The sequence below is a fragment of the Poecilia reticulata genome, chromosome 9 (genome assembly GCF_904066995.2).
Source record: "Poecilia reticulata chromosome 9, P_reticulata-male-v2, whole genome shotgun sequence".
NCBI lineage: Eukaryota > Metazoa > Chordata > Actinopteri > Cyprinodontiformes > Poeciliidae > Poecilia > Poecilia reticulata.
This window is the reverse complement of record NC_088838.1, coordinates 31,889,713-31,911,017: the sequence shown is the minus strand read 5'-3', so window position 1 is coordinate 31,911,017 and position 21,305 is coordinate 31,889,713. Positions and strand designations below refer to the sequence as shown.

Below are 21,305 nucleotides of genomic sequence, written 5' to 3'. Positions count from 1 at the left end.
AGATTGCGTCTAACTCCCGTGAGAGCTGAGAGCTGACGGTTGTTCCGTGAATCCCCCGTAAGATTCTGTTAAATTCTACAAAGAATCCTGGAAATTGGTAAGACAATGTTAAATTAGTATCTCAGAATTCATAATTCAAAATAGTAAATCTTGTTTTTTTTTAATTAGATCTCCAAAAGCTTCTAACAGCTGACGTCCGGAAAAATCCCTTGTAGTTATATAGCATTGAAGCATCGGTGAGTAATCGCACGCGCTGAGCCGTTGGCCCAGTAAATTTACATGGAAAAAATACAACATACACAATAATAATGATATAAAATGTATAATACAATTTTATTTTTTATTAAATTTGAACAGTTATTAGGTATTTTAGCCAATTTTTAGTGAATTTACTGGGCCAACGGCTGAGCGCGTGCGATTATCTAGTCTATACAATAAGATTTAAGTCTTTGTATTTTATTGAATATTATATATTGTATTATGTCATATCTTCAGTTAAATTTAAATATATATTTGATATACAGTCAATAAATAATGTGAACATGTACCATAAAGTGAAAATTTAAGTGAATGTTTGGAATGATGGTGGGGGAGGAAGTCGGTCAGACCTGGCAGACCCAAACGTGTAGTGAGGGTCTGCTGGGAACGTCTGGCGGAGTCCCCTGTGAGACGGACCTTTAACTCCCATCTCCAGCAGAACTTCGAACACGTTTCGGGGGAAGTTGGGGACATTGAGTCTGAGTGGACCATGTTCCATACCTCCATTGCCGAGGCGGCTTATTGGAGCTGCGGCCACAAGGTTGTTGGTGCCTGTCGCGGCGGCAACCCTCAAACCCGTTGGTGGACACCTTCGGTGAGGGATGCTGTCAAGCTGAAGAAGGAGTCCTATCGGGCCTTTTTGGCCTGTGGGACTCCAGAAGCAGCTGATGGGTACCGGCGGGCGAAGCGGCATGCGGCTCGGGTTGTCGCTGAGGCAAAAACTCGGGCGTGGGAGGAGTTTGGAGAGGCCATGGAGAAAGACTTCCGTACGGCTTCGAGGCGATTCTGGTCCACCATCCGGCGTCTCAGGAGGGGGAAGCAGTGCAGCACCAACACTGTTTATAGTGGGGATGGTGCGCTGCCGACCTCGACTCAGGACGTTGTGGGCCGGTGGGCGGAATACTTCGAAGACCTCCTCAATGCCACCAACATGCCTTCTGTTGAGGAAGCTGAGCCTGGGGACTCTGGGTTGGGCTCACCAATATCTGGGGACGAGGTCGCCGAGGTGGTCAAAAAGCTCCTCAGTGGCAGGGCCCCGGGGGTGGATGAGATCCGCCTGGAGTTCCTTAAGGCTCTGGATGTTGTAGGGTTGTGTTGGCTAACGCGACTCTGCAATATCGCATGGACATCGGGGGCAGTTCCTCTGGATTGGCAGACTGGGGTGGTGGTCCCATGTCAAAAAGGGGGACCGAACGGTGTGCTCCAATTACAGGGGGGTCACACTCTTAAGCCTCCCTGGTAAGGTCTATTCAGGGGTCCTGGAGAGGAGGGTCCGTCGGATAGTCCATTCAGGAAGAGCGGTGTGGTTTTCGCTATGTTATACTAGGCCGTTATGACATAGCGACAGTTTAAATATTTAAAAAACATTTTTCTAATAAAAGTTGCACACTGCAGGACTTTGGAGCATACTTTGGAGTCGTGGTACTCCAAAGCGTACCACGACTTTGGAGCCTCTGCGCAATGAGCCTCTGAGAAGCAAAGAGTTTGACTTCTCTCAGAGGCTCATTGCGCAATGGCTTATTGCGATCATCTGGCTCTACTTTGAGAAGAATAGTGGCACACCCATGTGTAAGGTAGTTTGCACACAAAGGTAGTCATAGTGGGCTGACTGTCAGATATGTCATTCGGGGGGATTGGGTCGGGTCGAGAACAAGAAATCATTTTTTTAAATCTGTGAGACATCAGGGAGTTCCAAAGTCCAGTGCTTCCCTTTCCAATGGGAATCCCTGTTAGGGATTAAATGATACCACCTGAAATCCCTCTTGCTGAAAACTTCAAGGGGCGTTCAGGGACTCAGGTGTGAGGTATGGAGACACTGACAGGCTTGTAGCGATCATCTGAGTACTAGCTACAAGATAAACACCCGCCTGGGAGGGTTTGTGCTTTGTTTGGTGACGGTTGGTGACCAACCAACTTGACTTCTCACAGAAAACTGGATCCAGAGCAGAACTGGGTCCAGAGTCCTCATGTTCTGGTTTCTGTGCAGCCTGCTGAACTCCAGCAGCTCCTCCATGTTGGAGGATAATAAACCTTAAATTACAGGGAAATATATCTTTACAGAGAGTCAATGTCCAGCAGTGAATGTGATCATAAACATGTTATCATCCTGGTTAAACATCAACTTTACATTTAATACTGAGATCATCCAATGTGTCCAAAATCTTATTAAAACTTAGAGAGTAAAGTTAGTCTGACCGGATGAACTGGACCAGTTTAACTGATTAACTGGTTCCAGAGTTTGGTTTGAAAATGATTTTAGAAAGCTTAAGGAATTATTTGTACTGTGATCAATTTTAATTTGAGCTTAAAATTAATTATGCATAACAAATAATGAGCACTGGGCAAAAAATGGTCCATAAAACTAATCTCAGATTTCAGTTTCATCCACTCTTCCAGTTTAAACATGTAAAATCTAATAACTTCTGTTAAATGTGGTTTAGTTGTAAACAATCATGAAAGGACAGAGAAATGGTAGCTTCTTTAAGCTCTTGGTGGTGACAGAAGAGACTGACTTTATTTTTATGAGCAAAAGTGAAGGCTGTTGATCAGAAACAAACACTTGTAATAGTGATGCTGCTACAGGATATAATGAAGGCTGGAAACACTGAGGAACAATCTGACCTTTAAATATTGATAAAGAACAAAAAAGCCTAATTTATAACATCTAATCTATTATTTTTTTCCTTCACTGCTGATATTTCTTAAATCGATCTCTTTTTCTTCTTAGCCTTGTTCTACAAAACTCCAAAAGAAAACATCAGAAGGACTGGAGAGGAGCTGGATCTGATTTTATTAACGAAACCTTCAATAATGGTTGATGTAGTAAACAGGCTAATTTTCTCTGGTTTTCATCTTAACTTCGGTTTCTCTTTATTTTCTCTTCATATTTCTAAAATTATTTTTAAATATTCTGACTATTTTGAGAAAAATATTCCTCTTAGCTCATTCAGATCAACACAGTTTCTTCATTAATCTGAGGAAAGATCAACAAATAATGACTAAAACAGTTTGTTGGTCAAATATAGACTAAAAACGTTTAAACAGTTTTTCATTATTTGATTATACAAAGTACAGTAAAAAACAAATTTATCTGTTTACTTTATGTTACAATATAAAAAGTAAATAGTAAAAAAATAAACAGCCAAATTATTTTTCAACTGTAAAAACAATCTGCCTATTGTTGACTGAACAACATCTTCCAACAGCACCACCTGTTGGATGAAAAGCTCACTGCAGATTATATGATTTAACATGTGACAGGTCAAAGTACAAAAACTCAGACATATCCGAACTGGGTTGAGACGCCATGACTCGATGTTAAATCTCCGGTGAAAAACCAATAAATGTGTGGAAGATTTTAAGAAGAAGCAGCTGAAACTTTGGTGAGTCGAACTGTTGAAATAATTCAATACAAAATGGCAGAGAGAGCTCTACTGGAAAGTTTCCTGAGCTGCCATGTTTGTTCAGAGACGTTCAGAGATCCTGTGTCTCTGAGCTGCAACCACAGCTTCTGTTCAAGCTGCCTGCAGAAATTCTGGGAACAAACTGGAAACAAGAACTGTCCCATCTGTAAAAGAAGATCTTCTAAGGATGATCCACTTGTTAACTTCACTCTGAAGGAACTGGCTGATTCTTTCACTGGAAGACAGAAACCTGGATCATCAGAGACAGAAACAGGAGCAAAGCAGCTGATGGTCTGCAGGAAACACCAAGAAGACCCTAAACTGTTCTGTGAAGACGAGCAGAGAGCTGTGTGTCCTGTCTGTGAGTTTTCTCTCCACCAGAGTCACAAAGTGGTTCCTGTTGAACAAGCAGTCAGAGATCTGAAGGAGCAGCTGGAATCGGACTTAAAGTCTCTGCAGGACAAGAGGAACAAACACAAACAAGTGGAGAAAACATACGATGATGTGGTTCAACACTCCAAGAAGCAGCTGCTGTCCACAGAGAGACGGATCAGAGCAGAGTTCAACAAGCTCCACCAGTTCCTGAGAGAGGAAGAGGAGTCCAGACTGGCAGCTCTGAGGGAGGAAGAGGAGCAGAAGAGGAAGACTATCATGGGAGAGATGAAGAGGATTGAGGAGCAGATCTCCTCTCTGTCAGACAGCATCTCTGCTGTGGAAGAAGAGCTGCAGAAAGACAACGTGTCGTTCCTCAGCAGCTATAAAGCCACTCAGAGCAGAGCCAGAGGTCAGAGGTCACTGCCAGATCCACAGCTGGTCTCAGGAGCTCTGATAGATGTGGCCAAACACCTGGGCAACCTGTCCTTCAGAGTCTGGGAGAAGATGAAGGACCAGGTGAAGTTCAGCCCCGTCATTCTGGACCCAAACACAGCAGCTAAATCTCTCTACCTGTCTGATGATCTGACCAGAGTGAGACATGGAGACACATGGCAGCAACTTCCTGATAATCCAGAGAGAAACACTAAATACCCCACTGTGTTTGGTTCTGAGGGCTTCAGCTCAGGGAAACACAGCTGGGAGGTGGAGGTGGGAGATCATCCTAACTGGGAGGTCGGTTTGGTTAAAGAGTCTGTTGACAGGAAGGGAAAGACATATGCTACACCAGAATATGGAATCTGGTGTTTGCTGCATCATGATGGAAAATACATTAATGGTGCTGGTGAGACTGTGTCAGTGAAGAAGAGTATCCAGAGGATCAGAGTCCAGCTGGACTATGACAGAGGGGAGGTTTCCTTCTACGACTCTGAAGACAAGAGTCACATCTACACTCACAGAGACACTTTCACTGAGAAACTCTTCCCTTATTTTCATGTTTATATTTCTGAGAATGCTAAAACTTCTGATATCAAAATCTGTCAAACTGAGATTTCATTCTAAAGTTCAAAGTTGTGATTCTTATTTCTCTGAATTAGTTTTTAATTTTTAGATATGCGTTTCTGTTTGGATTCAGAACAACCTTTTGGAACATTTTGGTACATTTTCAAAAAATATATATTTTGATTTGTAATAAAAAAAATCAGAGTTCACCAGTGAAACATTTAAGATTGACACATTTAAATATTTTCTTACTCAAGAAAATTATGAACTATGAAAAATTATATATTTTTGCTTAAGATGAAAATACTTTTGTTCTCTTGCTAAAAGAACAAGAGGAGAACATGGCAGAAAATATGAGCAGAGAGGTCGTTTTTTTTGGTTCAAATTCAGTATTTGGAGGAGGAGCTGGACAGGTGAGACTGTTTGTTTTTAATTGTAATTGTAAAATGTACAAAATCGTCCGGATAATAATTTTTGAACTGAATCAAATATTTCATCAGCCTCATCAGTTTTTATCCAATAATCTCTAATTTAGACAAGGAGGATTATTTTTAGGTTGTTTTAACTCTGTTATATAAAAACTGTTCAGAAGTTCAGAAATGGGTACTTGTATTAGTCTTGTTTTTAATTGTTGTAACGATTCAGGCAGTTATTTTAGTCCAGTTATATTTAATGTTGACTAAATGCTTAAAATTTTAAAATATTTGTTTCCTGAATCATTTATCAGAATCAGTTAATTTTCACCTGCAGATGTTTTCTAATAGCAGTTTGTCAAAAAGTTGAAAACTTTTTCCTGAACAGATCCGCCAGTTAATGTGTGAAGCATTTGCTAACATAGCTGTCCTGATATCTGCCTGTTTCACATTACAACAGATATGAGTCACAGTGCATAGCATAAACAATCTTCACAGATGAATCACGGAATATAAATACTGTGACAAAACCCTCAATATGCAGCTTCCTGCTCTCTCCCTGTTATTTTAGTGAGAAATCTGCTGATAAAGAAACACTGAACTGAATGTTTCTTGTTTGCAGAATAAAAAGCTTCAGTCTTCATGTCTTCTCTGTGTACAAATGATCTGAATTTGTTATTGATCTACAGCTGAAGCTCATACATTGTTTTCCTCTGAAGGATTTTGGAGAATCAAACCGTTCAGATATGATGTCCTCACAGCACCACCTGCTGGAGACAAATACACACAGCAGAGATTAATCAGATGTACTGAAAACGTTAATAATTTTGTAGCTTCGAAGCTTCACTTAATACGAAACGGTTGGAGAAACGAAATTTCAGAGCATTCCTTGAATGCAACATCGGGGACGCCAACGGTTCCTCCCCCCCCACAGTTTGTCTGTTTAAACCGGATATATTCTTTGTGAGTAGTGATTTACCACAAACAACGTGTATACAACCGATAAGGAGTTAAAAGAACAAGAGGAGAACATGGCGGAAAATATGAGCTCCGAGGTGCAAGAGAGGTCGTTATTTTTGGCTCAAATTCGGTATTTGGAGGAGGAGCTGGACAGGTGAGACTGTTTTTTATGTATAAAACTGTTCCAATGTGTTTGTTTTTGCTTTAAATGAAAACTTAAGTGATTTAGTAACTCTAAAAATTGATTTCAGCTAATTTATGAGATGCCAACACAATTACCGGCCACTTCAAAGGACGTTGATGTTGCTATGACAACAGATTATGATAGTTGAGATAGTTAATGAAGACAGATAAATCACTAATGTCACATTGCCAGAGGACTTTTTTTGATATTTCATTAAAGATATTTGGTGGGCTGCAGAATTTGAGCTTAAAATAATCCAGTAAAGTGCAAAGTATTTCAGCAACAAGATTTATTGTTTTCACATAATGAAGACATACAAACGTTACATTGCACTGGTATAATGAAGGAAAGTTTTAAGTTGGATCACAGACTGAAATTAATGGTGTTATTAATTTAGATTGATAATACTTTAGCAGTGTTTCAGTTTTCTGTAATGCTGGAAGTTTGATTCAAACACAACAGATCTTTAATGTATTTTGGTTCTAAGGATGTCCAAAGTGTGGTGCCAGGAAATTAGTAGCCCTTGAACTGATATTTGTTGTGACCCCTGACTCCAGGTTAATTTTTTATTTTTTATTAAACCTTTTAGATTTGAGGTTTTGAACCAATCAGGCTTCTAGTGAGGCAGGTTTGGTCATCAGCCCAAACGTTCTGCATCGATTTCACAACATTCCTCATCACAACATTTCACCTTCACTAACATCCATCAGTCAGTTTTAGGAGGCGTTTCTCCTAAAACTCATCCAGCTGAAACAGAGTCTCATCTCTGTTCATCCTGCAGGTTTAAGCTCTCTAATGAAGACCTGGACAAGCAGAACCAAGAGCTGATCTCAAATTACAACCAGCTGGAGAAGGACAAGAGGGACAAGACCGAACGTTTGAAACGCTTTGTGGCGGCAAAAGAGAAGCGCATGGATGAGCTGAGCGAGGAGCTGCAGACGCGGCTCCTGCTGGGGAAACGAGGCCGAGAGACGCTGAAGCAGGACCACAGCGTCACGAAGGAGCAGCTGCTGGAGCAGATAAACAAGGTTCAGGCGGAGATAGAGCTGCAGGGTGAGGCTGACACACAGAGAGCAGCACTGAAGAAATCTACTAAATACTCACATGTTTCAGCATTTTTATTGTTTTTACAATAGAAGCACTGCAAAAACACAAAATCTTACCAAATAGTTTTTGTCTAGTTTTTACTGCAAATATCATAGTAGACTTGAAATAAGACAAAACTAACTTAAAAGAAACATTTCACCAGGATATAGGAACTTGTTTTTGGTCAATAATTCCTTAATATTGGTGAAAAAGTTCTATCTGATTATTTCACTTTTAGTGAGACATTTTCACGTTTTAATTAAATGACCCAGCAGTGGAACTAGAACTATTTAAGTAACATTTCTGCCTCTGCTTGGGCAGCTGGACTAACATCTTGGAGTGTCTGTCTGTCTCCTGAGCTGTCTGTCTGCTCTCCCTGCTGTGTTTGTCCTCCAGCTGTGACCCTGGAGGCGAACGAGGCGCGCATCGAGGAGCTGAGGCCGCATGTTCCCAACATAGAGTCAGTAGAGGAGGAGCTTCTGAAGAAGAAAGCTGAGCACGACGCTTTTGTTTCCCAGCTGAAGAGGAACTCAGAGCTGGCGTGTGAAACGTAAGGAATGCGGCAAACGGAGTATTTCACGCTCTTGTCTTCCGGGCTCTGAGTCGGTGTCGTCCAACCGCAGGCTGATCCAGCACTTCCAGGACTACAAGGAGCACACGGAGAACTCTGAAGCCAACAGGCTGCTGGCGATGGGCCGAGCGCTGCACCTGGAGCAGACCGAGCTCGCCGCCTTCCTGGTGAACGAGCAGGCGAGTCTGAAGGAGCAGATCGCTGCCATCAAGACGAGACAGGAGCACCTTCGCACCGTCGGCCGGGGGCTGTGCGGGAAACTCACCCACCTGAGCCACCTGAGGAACCTCAACGAGCAGGTCAGAGACCAACGGCGGCGGCGGCGGCGTGGGTAGGGAGGAGAAACCAGGACATTTCTGGGCTTTTTCCAGCACATTTTTTGATTTTTTTTAAACCCAGAAATATTCATGTTCTTTCAAGAAAATTTCTGAGCTGATTCTTAAAATGTTTCCGTTTTTTTTCTAGCTAATTTTAGATTTTTCAAACTCATAAATTTTCTTGTTTTTTATTCTAGAAATTTTCTGAAATTAACCCTTTGCAGTCGAGGTCTAAATGGCCGTCCCAGTCTCTCTTCTCTGTGCGTCAGCGCTCGCTATGAAGCCATGTAGCGATAGCTAGCAAAACTACTGCTAACCCTACACACACCACCAACTCTAACTAACACACTTATAGTCTTAAAAACCCATCGAAACACTCTTAGTAAAATCCACAGCATCGCTGCACCCTAGTCTCTTGCCGTATCCAAATCCCCCCCCCTCGTCTCTTTCCGCGTGTCTCCGTTCTACCTAGCAACAGACCGTCAACACATTTTCATTGGTTGTTTCGAAATGTGGTACATTTAGACCCCACAAAATAAGGCGGAAATGATCGATCTTATTTCTGGCTTTATTTTGAAGTAAATAACCACAAAACCAATATAAAAACACCACTTTTATAAAGTTTGAAGTCCGTGCTGTCCAACAGAGTCGAAATGAAAACTCGGTATGCCGTCTGTTATTACGAAGCCTTATTAATGCGTCACATGCTTGTACGCCGCAGGGCGAGCAGCGACTACATAGGGTTTAATCTTAAAAAGTCAGAGTGTTTTGGGAGAAGTGTATTCCTTCTTTTGGATGAAATGAGACAAGCTGGCATCGCCTGGAGGAAATGCTGCATTAAAATCATTTTTATTCGTTATGAAAGCAGAATCTCTGGTTCGTGACATGGACTCTGTCCTGCTCCTCTGTAGGACGTGGCGCTTCTTAAGAAGGCGTTCCTGGAGCTCAAGGACGAAAAAGAAGAAAGCATCAAGAACCAGGACGCCACTCTGATTGAGACTGAAGCTCTCAGGTTGGATCTGTGTTCACAGCTCAGATGTGACCATTTTATGTTTTAATTCTCTGGAAGTTAAATCCGTTCAAAATGTTTTAATATTAATTTCTTGAACAGTCTGCTTGCATTTTATGAGACTTTTTAATGATACAAACTGATCAGAATCACTTTTTCAGGCAGTTTTTGATACTAATCTCAAATATTGACACTCTGTTTCCAACTGGATCCGTAACCGGATTTAAAAAAAAACACATCAGAGGACGACCATGAAATCAGAAAATTCATGACATTATGATATCTGTACTCAATATTTGAATTAATAAAAATTGGAAAACGAATATCTAAACATATTCTATTTCTGTGGCAATTTTAAATTAGACATTTTCTGTCAGAAATGCAAACATGGGATGCAAAATTAGAAATGCATTAAAGTAATTATTCTGTTGATTTTTGACAAAAACAAACCAACAAAAATAAATAAATTTGCTTTTTGACCAATATTTTGGTTCCATGTTGTTCTCTAAAGACATTTAAATTATAGATGTATATTTTTAAGAAGCCAATAAAATTGTGCATTTTGGTCACTCTTGTAAATATGCAAAAAAAAAACTGACATCTGAGGGTTAAAATAATAGAAAATTCATAAATAGTTGTTTTTGCTTGATGTTGATGGGAGTTAATGCTGACATTTTAATATTTCTTTGTCAATCTTAAACAAAGTTGAAGCTTTGATACGCCTAAATTTGAACTCCTGCAGTAACAAAAACTTAATTCAGCAGCAAAAATTGTCGATATTTTTATTTAACATCTAACAGAACAGCTGTGATCATCTTACCCAACTAATGCATGATGTTTCATTAGCCTGTCTGCCGGATGGGAAACCTCAGGATGTTTATTTCCCTTCTGATCATCATATCGTTGTTTAACGTCCTGATCCTGTAAATGTTCCTGCAGAGATCCTGCAGGCTGACAGCCGGATGTTGAGCTGATTCAGCGTTTGCAGGCCTAAATGTTCTGCAGCCGAACTTTAAAACGATGTGTTGTGGTTCTGTTCCAGCCAGCAGGTCAGCAGAGCGCATCAGGAGTACCAGCAGAGAGTGAGCGACATCCAGCGGCTGGAGAAGGAGCTGGAGAAGGAGACGATCAGGAGGAGGCAGCTGGAGGGCGTGAAGAACGAAGCAGCGGTCATCCTGAAGCACATCCTGGAGGTAAAACACCGCAAGCTGCTTCACTCTGCCCTGCAGAGACCTGGAGGACAGGAGCCTGGAGGACAGGAACCTGGAGAACAAGAACCTGGAGGACAGGAGCCTGGAGGACAGGAACCTGGAGGACAAGAGCCTGAAGGACAGGAACCTGGAGGACAAGAGCCTGGAGGACAGGAACCTGGAGGACAGGAGCCTGGAGGACAAGAGCCTGGAGGACAGGAACCTGGAGAACAAGAACCTGAAGGACAGGAACCTGGAGGACAAGAGCCTGGAGGACAGGAACCTGGAGGACAAGAGCCTGAAGGACAGGAACCTGGAGGACAAGAGCCTGAAGGACAGGAGCCTGGAGGACAAGAACCTGGAGGACAGGAACCTGGAGGACAAGAGCCTGGAGGACAGGAGCCTGGAGGACAAGAACCTGAAGGACAGGAACCTGGAGGACAAGAGCCTGCAGGACAGGAGCCTGGAGGACAGGAGCCTGGAGGACAAGAGCCTGGAGGACAAGAGCCTGGAGGACAGGAACCTGGAGAACAAGAACCTGAAGGACAGGAACCTGGGGGGACAGGAGCCTGGAGAACAAGAACCTGAAGGACAGGAACCTGGAGGACAAGAGCCTGCAGGACAAGAGCCTGGAGGACAAGAGCCTGGAGGACAGGAGCCTGGAGGACAGGAACCTGGAGGACAAGAACCTGGAGGACAGGAACCTGGAGGACAAGAGCCTGGAGGACAGGAACCTGGAGGACAAGAGCCTGGAGGACAGGAACCTGGAGGACAAGAACCTGGAGGACAGGAACCTGGAGGACAAGAACCTGGAGGACAGGAACCTGGAGGACAAGAACCTGGAGGACAGGAACCTGGAGGACAAGAGCCTGGAGGACAGGAACCTGGAGGACAAGAACCTGAAGGACAGGAACCTGGAGGACAGGAACCTGGAGGACAAGAGCCTGAAGGACAGGAACCTGGAGGACAAGAGCCTGGAGGACAGGAACCTGGAGGACAGGAACCTGGAGGACAGGAACCTGGAGGACATGAACCTGAAGAACAAGAACCTGGAGGACAAGACTGAAGGACAGGAACCTGGAGGACAGGAACCTGGAGGACAGGAACCTGGAGGACAGGAACCTGGAGGACAAGAACCTGGAGGACATGACTGGAGGACAGGAGTCTGGAGGACAGGAACCTGGAGGACAGGAACCTGAAGGTCCAGAACCTGGAGGACAAGAACCTGGAGGACAGGAACCTGGAGGACAGGCACCAGGAGGACAGGAACCTGGAGGACAGGAACCTGGAGGACAAGAACCTGGAGGACAGGAACCTGGAGGACAAGAGCCTGGAGGACAGGAACCTGGAGGACAAGAGCCTGGAGGACAGGAGCCTGGAGGACAAGAGCCTGGAGGACAAGAGCCTGGAGGACAGGAGCCTGGAGGACAAGAACCTGGAGGACAGGAACCTGGAGGACAAGAACCTGGAGGACAAGAACCTGGAGGACAGGAACCTGGAGGACAAGAACCTGGAGGACAAGAACCTGGAGGACAGGAACCTGGAGGACAGGAACCTGGAGGACAGGAACCTGGAGGACATGAACCTGAAGGACAGGAACCTGGAGGACAAGAGCCTGAAGGACAGGAACCTGGAGGACAAGAACCTGGAGGACAGGAGCCTGGAGGACAAGAGCCTGGAGGACAGGAACCTGGAGGACAAGAGCCTGGAGGACAGGAACCTGAAGGACAAGAACCTGGAGGACAGGAACCTGGAGGACAAGAACCTGGAGGACAGGCACCAGGAGGACAAGAACCTGGAGGACAAGAACCTGGAGGACAAGAACCTGGAGGACAGGAACCTGGAGGACAAGAACCTGGAGGACAGGAGCCTGGGGGGACAGGAACCTGGAGCACAAAAACCTGAAGGACAGGAACCTGGAGGACAGGCACCAGGAGGACAGGAACCTGGAGGACAGGAACCTGGAGGACAGGAACCTGGAGGACAGGAACCTGGAGGACAAGAACCTGGAGGACAAGAACCTGGAGGACAGGAACCTGAAGGTCCAGAACCTGGAGGACAAGAACCTGGAGGACAGGAACCTGAAGGTCCAGAACCTGGAGGACAAGAACCTGGAGGACAGGAACCTGAAGGTCCAGAACCTGGAGGACAGGAACCTGGAGACTTTATAACGAACGTAGAAATATTCATGTCTTTGTTTTACTTTGTAGCAAAAGAAAATATTCAGATAAAACAAAAACATGTAAACATCTGATCATTGATCAGTGCTCATTCATCATGATCAGTGATAATTGATCATTGATCACTGATCTTACTAACATCAAATCTCTTTTAGATTAAAACTGAGGTTAAAGTTAAAGTTGTTGGACCTCATATGTTTCTTTTCTCCGGTCCGGTTTCCTGGTCCGGCTGGAGGGAAATCAGGGCTGGACAATAAATCAATAACAACATATAACACAATAAACACACGGTCATAATCAATAGATAATAAGTCTGACAGAATTATCAGTACTTTCTCTGAACTCTGATCCAGAACCGCACAGCATTCTGGGAGATGTAGGCAGAGGAAAAACTTTAACTGTTTAAAAATAAACGTTTTGTGAAAACTGTGTATAAATCAGGTCAGATAATTAAAACAAGCCTAATCAATAGTTATTGATATTGATCGATATGAAACACTGCGATGTGTTTTTCAGCCCTCGTCTTCATGAAGCATCCTAACTCTTCACTCCAGCACAGTTTTTTCTGCTGCAGAGTAAAAAACCAGAACCAGAGGTCGTTATGTGGCATGAGTTTTGAAATCCGGCCTTAAAAACTAATTTCCAATAAAACATCCAGGCTTCTCTGTCTGGAGGAAAGTTTGAGAAATAAAACTTTTATTCTTGGTTTCAGCGGCTCCCTGTAGGGGGCGCCACGGCTACATCTCCCATGTTTCTGTCCTGTTTTGTTCCACCGGAGTGACGTTGGCCCCCCCACCTTCTTTAAATCAGACAAAATTGGTGTCAAACGTTTGTGCAGCAAAAATTTTTGTTTGTGCCGCTATCATTTTAAAGATATAAGGAAAGTTGGATTTCACAAAAGTTGAGGGGCTGGTTGACCTTTTGACCTTTACACTTTCATTAATATCTTCAAAGCCAAAGCAGCACAAACAAAAACATTTTGCTGCACAAACCAGCACAAACGTAGCCGAGTTGATTGACACCATTTTGTCTGGTTTGAAGAAGGTGGGGGGTAGTTGACCTTAGATGACCTCTAGAAACATTTCTTTATATCTTTAAAATAATAGTGGCACAAACGAAAATTTTGGCAGCACAAACGTAGCACAAACGTTTGACACCAATTTAGTCTGATTTGAAGAAGGTGGGGGGGCCAACGTCACTCAGGTTTTTGTTCCTCCTCATAAAGTTTCAAACATCTGATCGCGCTGCCGTCTCCATCAGCTCTCCTTCAGTCACGGATCATCCCTCCATCCTTCCTGCTCTCCCTTCTCCTGTCCTCCATGTTGGATCTTTGACCTTTGACCTCCTTATTCAGCACTGCAAAAACACCACCAAGTATTTTTGCTCTAAGTTTTAGTGCAAAGATAGAAACACTGTTGAAACTAGACAAATCTAACTTGGAGGTCACATTTCAGCAAGTCATTAATTCTTAATATTAATTTAAAAATTATTAGTTTAATATTATTTCATTTATTTCCCATGTTTAGTTCACATGGATTTGCACTTTAACTCAGTTGAATGATTTGCTGAAATTCTGCAGAGTTTTGTTTCTCCCAGAGTAAACGGCTTTATCAGACAGCATCACTGACAAACACGCCGTTCATGGACGTTTGTTTCATCAGAGGTCAAAGGTCAGACCCTGAGGCAGTCAGCTGGTGGATTCTGAAGCATATTTGTGTTCTACATGTTAAACGCGCTGTCAGCTGTTTTCACCTCTGGCTGTTTGTCCTCTGCAGGGAAAGGACAGCCTGCCTCTGGCTCAGTGGAAGATCCTGAGGCTGGTGGAGATCCTGGACCGAGCAGCGCCGCAGAACCCCGAGCCGGCCGCCAGCAGCCTCCGCAATAAGCCCAGAGGAGTCCGGAAACAGCTCCCCTCCAGGTACCAGAATCCTCCGTCTTCATCATCTGTGGCTGGTGGCTTTAGCAGCGAATGAGGCCAGAATCTGGGTCCGAGTCGGAGAAAAAGCTCAAAAGACGCTGATGATTGTGGATTGCTGAGCTAACGGCTCCGGTCCAAACCGCCGTTAGCTCCCATGCTAACAGACACCAGCAGTCTCAGCTCAGGTTGTTTTAACAAACCGGATGTTTAATGCCATGGGGGTTCAAAGTGTGGCGCGGGGGCCATTGGTGGCCTTTGGAATGATTTTGTTTGGCCTCTGACCTGAAGTTAAAAGTTTAAAGAAATGAGTAAGAAAATAATTGATTCTCCAAAAACTTGGGAAATTGACAGTTTTTCTTTTGCAAAGGCAGCAGTTCAAAAATTTTATGTTTTGGATATTTAGTAAAATACAGATTTCATTAAAGCTTTGCTTATTGTTGAGCAGCTAAAACTGAAACAAAAAAATCACAATTATCTAATTTTTGCACTTTTTATTTAATGAATTTTGTGGTAGTTAAAATTTGCCGGTTTTTGCCCTCGAGGCAAAAAGGCTGGGACAGTTTCATTCAAAACGTCACCTTGAATTTGTTGTTGATGCAGTTGTTTTCTGTGTCCATCAGGAATATGAACCCGTCTGGTTCCGACCCGTCTGGCTCCGTCTGACCCGTCTGACCCGACTCCTCTGCAGTCACAGACTGGTACCGGCTCCACCGGGCCGTAAGCAGGAGCGTTTTAATGAGTCGCAGGGTCCAATAAATATTCCAGCCATTTTGTTCCTGCAGGTGTTTTAATCTGCTTCAGTTCCTCACTGCCTCGTTTATTGATAAATGATATTATTATTGAATCTAAATGTGCAGATTATTTAATGTAGCTGCTGATTGGAGCACATGTCACGTTTCCCAGCCATATTCTGAATCCACAATAATCCCAAACACACATTAAAATGCTTTATGTTGCATGAAAGAGGATTATATTAAGCTTGTGGAGTGGGCCCAGTCTCCTTCACAGCCGGGTCCGTTTCTTTAAACCAACCGATGAACCACCAAGGCAAACGGACCAACCAGAACCAACCCACAAAAATCTTTACTGTTTCTCTGCAACTCTCTGAGAAAAATTATATTTATGGAAACATTTCAGCCTGAACTCTTTAGAGAAAATCAATAATTAATTCAAGCTTGAAAGTTGATTTTGTTTTTAAAAAACTAAAGATTTTGGTTCTGTCATCAGAAGTGGCCACACTTCCGCTTGCTAATCGCTAAGCTAACTTTTTGTTTAGCCATTTTGCTAATTTATTGAGTTGGTTTGTAAAGTTTCAGCTCAATAAAGTTCAATATGTGTTGAAGTTTTGGATATCGACTGTGAAGAATTATTCGATTAGTTAGACGTTTACATTCATGCTTTTATTTTGAAGTGACTGCAGTTCTCATGTTGTATCAACCAGATTAGATGTAGCATGTAGCATTAGCTTATACTAAATGCTATTTGTAGCACTTTAGCAGAACTAATGATTATGTTTTAGGGTTAACTAACTTTTAGTTTCTAGGTTTAGTTTAGTTTAGTTGTCCCCCATTCATGCCATAATGAATGAATGAATGAATGAATGAATGAATGCCTTCATGCTGTTGTTAAATGATCTGATTTTTCTGACATTTTAAAACTTCTTTCATCTTTAATGTGACGTTTATTTAGAGTTTGACTGAAAACATTTAGAGGAAAATTAAAGTTGGATATAAAAACTGCTACAACCTGAGCTCATAACCGGAAGCTTCCTTTATTACTTTGTTGAATATTTTAATTAAAAAACAGAATTTCATGTTCTTGCTTCGGTTGCTTTGATTATTCAGACAAGAATTGAAATGAATCGACATTTTGGAGAATAAATAATAACCTCAGTTTGCAGGATCCTGATAAATAAAATCAGTTTATAATAGAAATGACTGGAAGTCCAGCAGAGACCCAGTAGAGCCAGAACCCGCAGCTGCACCAGCCCAGTCCCACCATCAGGGTTCTGACCATGAACCAACTAATGAGAGCGTCTGTTCATCAGCTGGGAAACATTCTCCGTCATTAACCTCGCGCCCCTCTCTGGGCGCTCCAGGCTGCAACAACATGATCTTCCCCTTCATAATGTCTCCAACAAAAACGTCTAATTGCTTCTGTAAACTCGTTCTGAAGGCAGCGGTCCGCTCACAGAGGCCCGTCACAGCAGATAAAAACCTGATTATCTCCGCAGTGTTTACAAAATGTGGGACTAAGCCAGGGTCAAAGGTCAGACTGGTCAACCCAGACGGCTTGTATACTTTGAACTGTCGGCGCCGTTTAGAAATCAGCGCGTCGCCCAGCGGGGAGGGGCGGGGCTGCAGGCGGCCGGGATAACAGGCGCGGCCGGAGCAGAGGAAGCATCAGCAGCCGCTCGGCACCATGGAGATCTATCTGGACCTGGTTTCCCCGCCGTGCCGCGCCGTCTACCTGTTCGCCGAGGCGCTCAAGATCCCTTACGCCTTCAAGCTGGTGGAGCTGTCAGCAGGTGAGCTGCAGGATCGCTAAACTTCAAAGGATTTCTTTGTCTGGAAATCCTCACTCAGTTGAACTTTGTGCTGAATATCTTTGAGTTGACGACTCGGTTGAGCCTCTGGTGAGCTGTTGGTGTTTTTACATTTCACCCAGAACGCTCCGAGTCCCAGGCAGGGAGCTGAAGTTACTTTAACTCCTGCACGGCTGGACGTTCCAGCTCTGCTTCTCCAGTCATGTCAGACCTTTTTCCAGACAGATTATAAAGTTAAAAATCACATCAGAGGAGTAAAAGTTGGTTTGATGTTTGGATTCTGGACACTTTTGTACTTTGGCTTGAGTTGGATGTGATTTGCATTGTGTTTGTGTTTCAGGGCAGCAGTTCACTGAGGAGTTTGGAAAACTCAGCGTGGTGAGGAAGGTTCCGGTTCTGAAGGACGGCAGCTTCGTCCTGACAGAGAGGTAGACGAGACTGAAACTCATCCAGTTCATTTTCCCTTCAGATTTCTGTTGTTAGAAAGTTTAGCAGCAGAAGAAACTCCAGCAGAGGAATGTAAAGACACACAGAGTTAAACTTAAAGCAGCTGTTTCACATTTAACACTCAGATCCAGAACAGGAAGCACAATTTCCCTGGAGAACTCCGACTGGTGTCTTATTCTCACCAGCAGAGCTTTAAGACAGAAAAATAAAATAAAACTCACATCAACAGACATGTGGAGTGAATCTAGGATCCTATAAATACCAATATTTTTATTGACATTCCATAAATCTGCCCTGGTTTTTGTAATTATCCAGTAACAGACCAGTTGGTTTGTCTTTGAATCTAAACTCTCATCTCCATCCTGTTTAGATGTTTAGGTTCTCGGGTCGTTAAGTTCAGATATTTACTTTGAGCCTGTTTGTATTTTAATAAAACAAACAAAGCGTTTGGTTGGTGCAGCAGCGGCGCCTCACAGACAGACTCTGAGGTCAAAACCCGATGATGGGGACTGTGTCTTCCCCTCCTCGCTTTCTCGGCCCATTTCCTGTTTTAAACACCACTGACGCCCCTAAAACACCAAACGAGAATAAAACAAACACTTCTAAACTGTTTCTAATGAAGGTTTAATGACAACAGACACTCTGCTGCCTGTCTGCAGGAATCTGTTTTCTTTGTTTCCTGTTTGGTTTTCAACTTTTTGTTGGCAGCTGAATAAATGTTGCAGGAATACTTTTACAAGTCGTTCAGATTATTTATTTAATGTCTTTTTTTTGTTGTTGTTTATCTGCAATCAGCTCCAAATCTGGTGGCTTTAAGCACTTTAGTTTGATTGTGAAAAATCATTGTTGTTGAATATATCTGCAGTGGACAGTGAATGAATCCTGACAAATCTTTATGATAAATAATATAATTATGCAGATTAAATTAGCAAAAGTTCATTAATTCTGCACAGATGATTCATCCGTTCACATCCGACATGCTGGGTCACAAAGCTTCAGGTTGTAAAAATGAGGTTTGTTTCTTTTGACTTATTTAGAATTTTATTAAGTCTTTTAATTCGAAATGTCATCATTTATAGATAATAAATAACTCAGGCAGGACAATCAGTAATTAAGGACTTGACTGCATTTTACTTGAATGTGAGTTAAATTACCTGGAAGTACTGAAAGTATTAATACTTCAGTTTAATTAATGGTGGAGGAAACAGACGAACCTTCTTTGTTCAGACAGATTTTTTATTTTTATGATTTAGTTCAGTAATATGTCAGATTATTTTCATGACTTACTGAAAATGGCTGCCGTTTCTGATGCATTGACTGTGTGTGTGTGTGCGTGCGTGCGTGCGTGTGTGTGTATGTGTGTGTGTGTGTGTGTGTGTGTGTGTGCGTGTGTGTGTGTGTGTTGCAGCACTGCGATCCTGCAGTACCTGGTGCAGAAACATTCGGTGGCAGATCACTGGTTTCCAGCGGAGCTGCAGCAGCGAGCTCGTGTTAGTGAATATTTATCCTGGCAGCACCTGAACCTCCGATCTCACTGCTCAAAGGTCTTCCTGCTCAGGGTTCGTGTCCCAGATCAGCCCCAGGCTGCAGCCTCTCATCATTACAAGCTTTTAGTAACTTCACATGTTTACTTTGTTCCTTTATGTTGTGCTATAATCATAGTAACATGTCTGACTGCAGCTATTTATGCATATTTGTTTGAAAAAGCAGTTTTGTTACTCAGTAAAGTTAAAATGATGCTAAATGTCAAAAACTGAAATTTAATGTTTTGCATCAACAGGTTTGTTTTGACTTTAAAAACTAATGAAAATTACATGAGGCATAAATTAGCAAAGTTATTAATTCAGATTAAAATGAACAAGTTGATATTAATACCCAGATATCGATCAGTCTGTCAGTTATCGATTTGTAGGTGGGAAAAGTAATTCAGAGTAAAATGGAAAAAGACTTTATGTTTAACAACACAGTAAACTTTATAACCACAGCAGCTTTAATCAGTAATTAACAAGGAAAAGTCAGTAACAGCATCAGAGCTGCAGGTTTTACAACCATAAAATGACTTCAGATAAACCTTCAGATGAATGTTTTTATTTTAGTAGTTTACCTGCTGCAGCTTCCAGCAGGGCCTCATGAATGATTTCTGTGGCCAGACTCTGTATCCGTTCGTCATGGGCGCCGAGGCCCCGAAGGACAAGATGGACGCCGCTCTGGGGGACATGAAGCAGTCCCTCAACCTGCTGGAGGAGAAATTCCTGCAGGACAAGCCCTTCATCGTCGGGAACAAGATCTCTGTGGCGGATCTGGTGGCCATGGTGGATATCATGCAGGTAATGAATTTATCATTGATAAATCAACAAAGTTACACAGGATTCTGAACTGGAAGGAAAAGGATTTGTGATTATTTTTCACTCAGAAATAAATTTTCTCAGATACCTTTAAAAAATCTCATAAGTTTATTAAAACAATAAAATAATTTAATTATTAGATCATTAAAATCCAATTAAATGATTTAAATGTAGCAGTGCACTGGAGGGAAACTAAACATTACATACTTTAGATGAATGTGAAAGGGTTTTTTATTTCTAATTAAACTGCTAAATGAATGCGATGACGGCGTCTCCTCCTGTTGACGCCTCATGCTGATGTTTGCAGCCTCTGGGCGCCGGCGTGGACGCGCTGGACGGCCGGCCGAAGCTGACGGCCTGGAGGGATCGAGTGAAGAAGGAGCTGGGAGTGAAGCTGGTGGACCAGGCCCACGAGGCGCTGCTGGACTCCAGCGGCCTGCAGCAGAAGATGCAGAACAACACCGAGCTCCAGAAGCTCAAACCCGTGTTCCTCAAGTATTTCCGCTGAGAAAATGGAGATAAAAATCTGATGTCTGGTTGTTTCTGCAGGACGAATCCAAACGTTTAATCTGAAGGGCTGAGAAAGAACCGAACAGAATCCAGTTAGAGAAGAACTGTTCAATAAAAACATGAACAATATGAACTGATTTACTGTTTTTATTTTCATGCAGAAAAATTCACAGGACTGATAGTCATTTCTTCAGCTACAAAAACCTTTGCACTGCAGTAGCTTCAAAGCAGCAACATTGTGTCAAAACATCACCTGAATTATTAGTTTTATGAACAGTAATAAAATGTTTAGCCTCAACTTTTCAGTTCAGTCACAGCAGCCAGTGTAAATGTACGTAGGTTATTGGATCAGTTCAGCATCACCTCCGTTTAAACCGTTTAAGTTTTAACATCTAACACAATAAAGGCCTTAATTAAGAAGCTTTTCTCTCTTCATAATAAAATTATTTTTTTATTGTCTGAAGCAGCAAAACAAAATTCAAGATGCAACTGAAGATGCTGCATGTGATAAGAATAAAAATAAAATCAGTCAGACAGCTGATTATTTTTAGTCAGACCTGTGAAGACGGATGAGTTTCTCTAGATCTTTCTGGG

General features: G+C 42.6%; 4 protein-coding genes across 4 annotated transcripts in view; 3 read left to right on the top strand and 1 right to left on the bottom strand.

Moving 5' to 3' along the window:
- The window catches only part of LOC103470718 (STAM-binding protein-like A), a 385,599-nt gene that overhangs the window by 274,780 nt on the left and 89,514 nt on the right, over positions 1 to 21,305 (bottom strand). The gene's annotated exons all lie outside the window — the stretch shown is intronic.
- LOC103470714 (zinc-binding protein A33-like) lies at positions 3,399 to 5,189 on the top strand. The gene has a single exon (XM_081610929.1). The coding sequence runs from the start codon at positions 3,675 to 3,677 to the stop codon at positions 5,094 to 5,096; it is 1,422 nt and encodes a 473-aa protein (XP_081467055.1). The 5' UTR covers positions 3,399 to 3,674; the 3' UTR covers positions 5,097 to 5,189.
- On the top strand, positions 6,301 to 15,637 carry LOC103470695 (uncharacterized). The gene is made up of 8 exons (XM_008419320.3): positions 6,301 to 6,563; positions 7,375 to 7,646; positions 8,076 to 8,229; positions 8,303 to 8,549; positions 9,479 to 9,579; positions 10,619 to 10,769; positions 14,722 to 14,864; positions 15,485 to 15,637. Exons 1-8 carry the CDS (start codon positions 6,481 to 6,483, stop codon positions 15,525 to 15,527), a joined length of 1,194 nt encoding a protein of 397 aa, XP_008417542.2. The 5' UTR covers positions 6,301 to 6,480; the 3' UTR covers positions 15,528 to 15,637.
- LOC103470698 (glutathione S-transferase theta-3-like) lies at positions 17,234 to 20,840 on the top strand. Its single transcript, XM_008419322.3, has 5 exons — positions 17,234 to 17,391; positions 17,750 to 17,837; positions 19,265 to 19,415; positions 20,007 to 20,183; positions 20,509 to 20,840. The coding sequence occupies exons 1-5, from the start codon at positions 17,286 to 17,288 to the stop codon at positions 20,707 to 20,709; spliced, it is 723 nt and encodes a 240-aa protein (XP_008417544.2). The 5' UTR covers positions 17,234 to 17,285; the 3' UTR covers positions 20,710 to 20,840.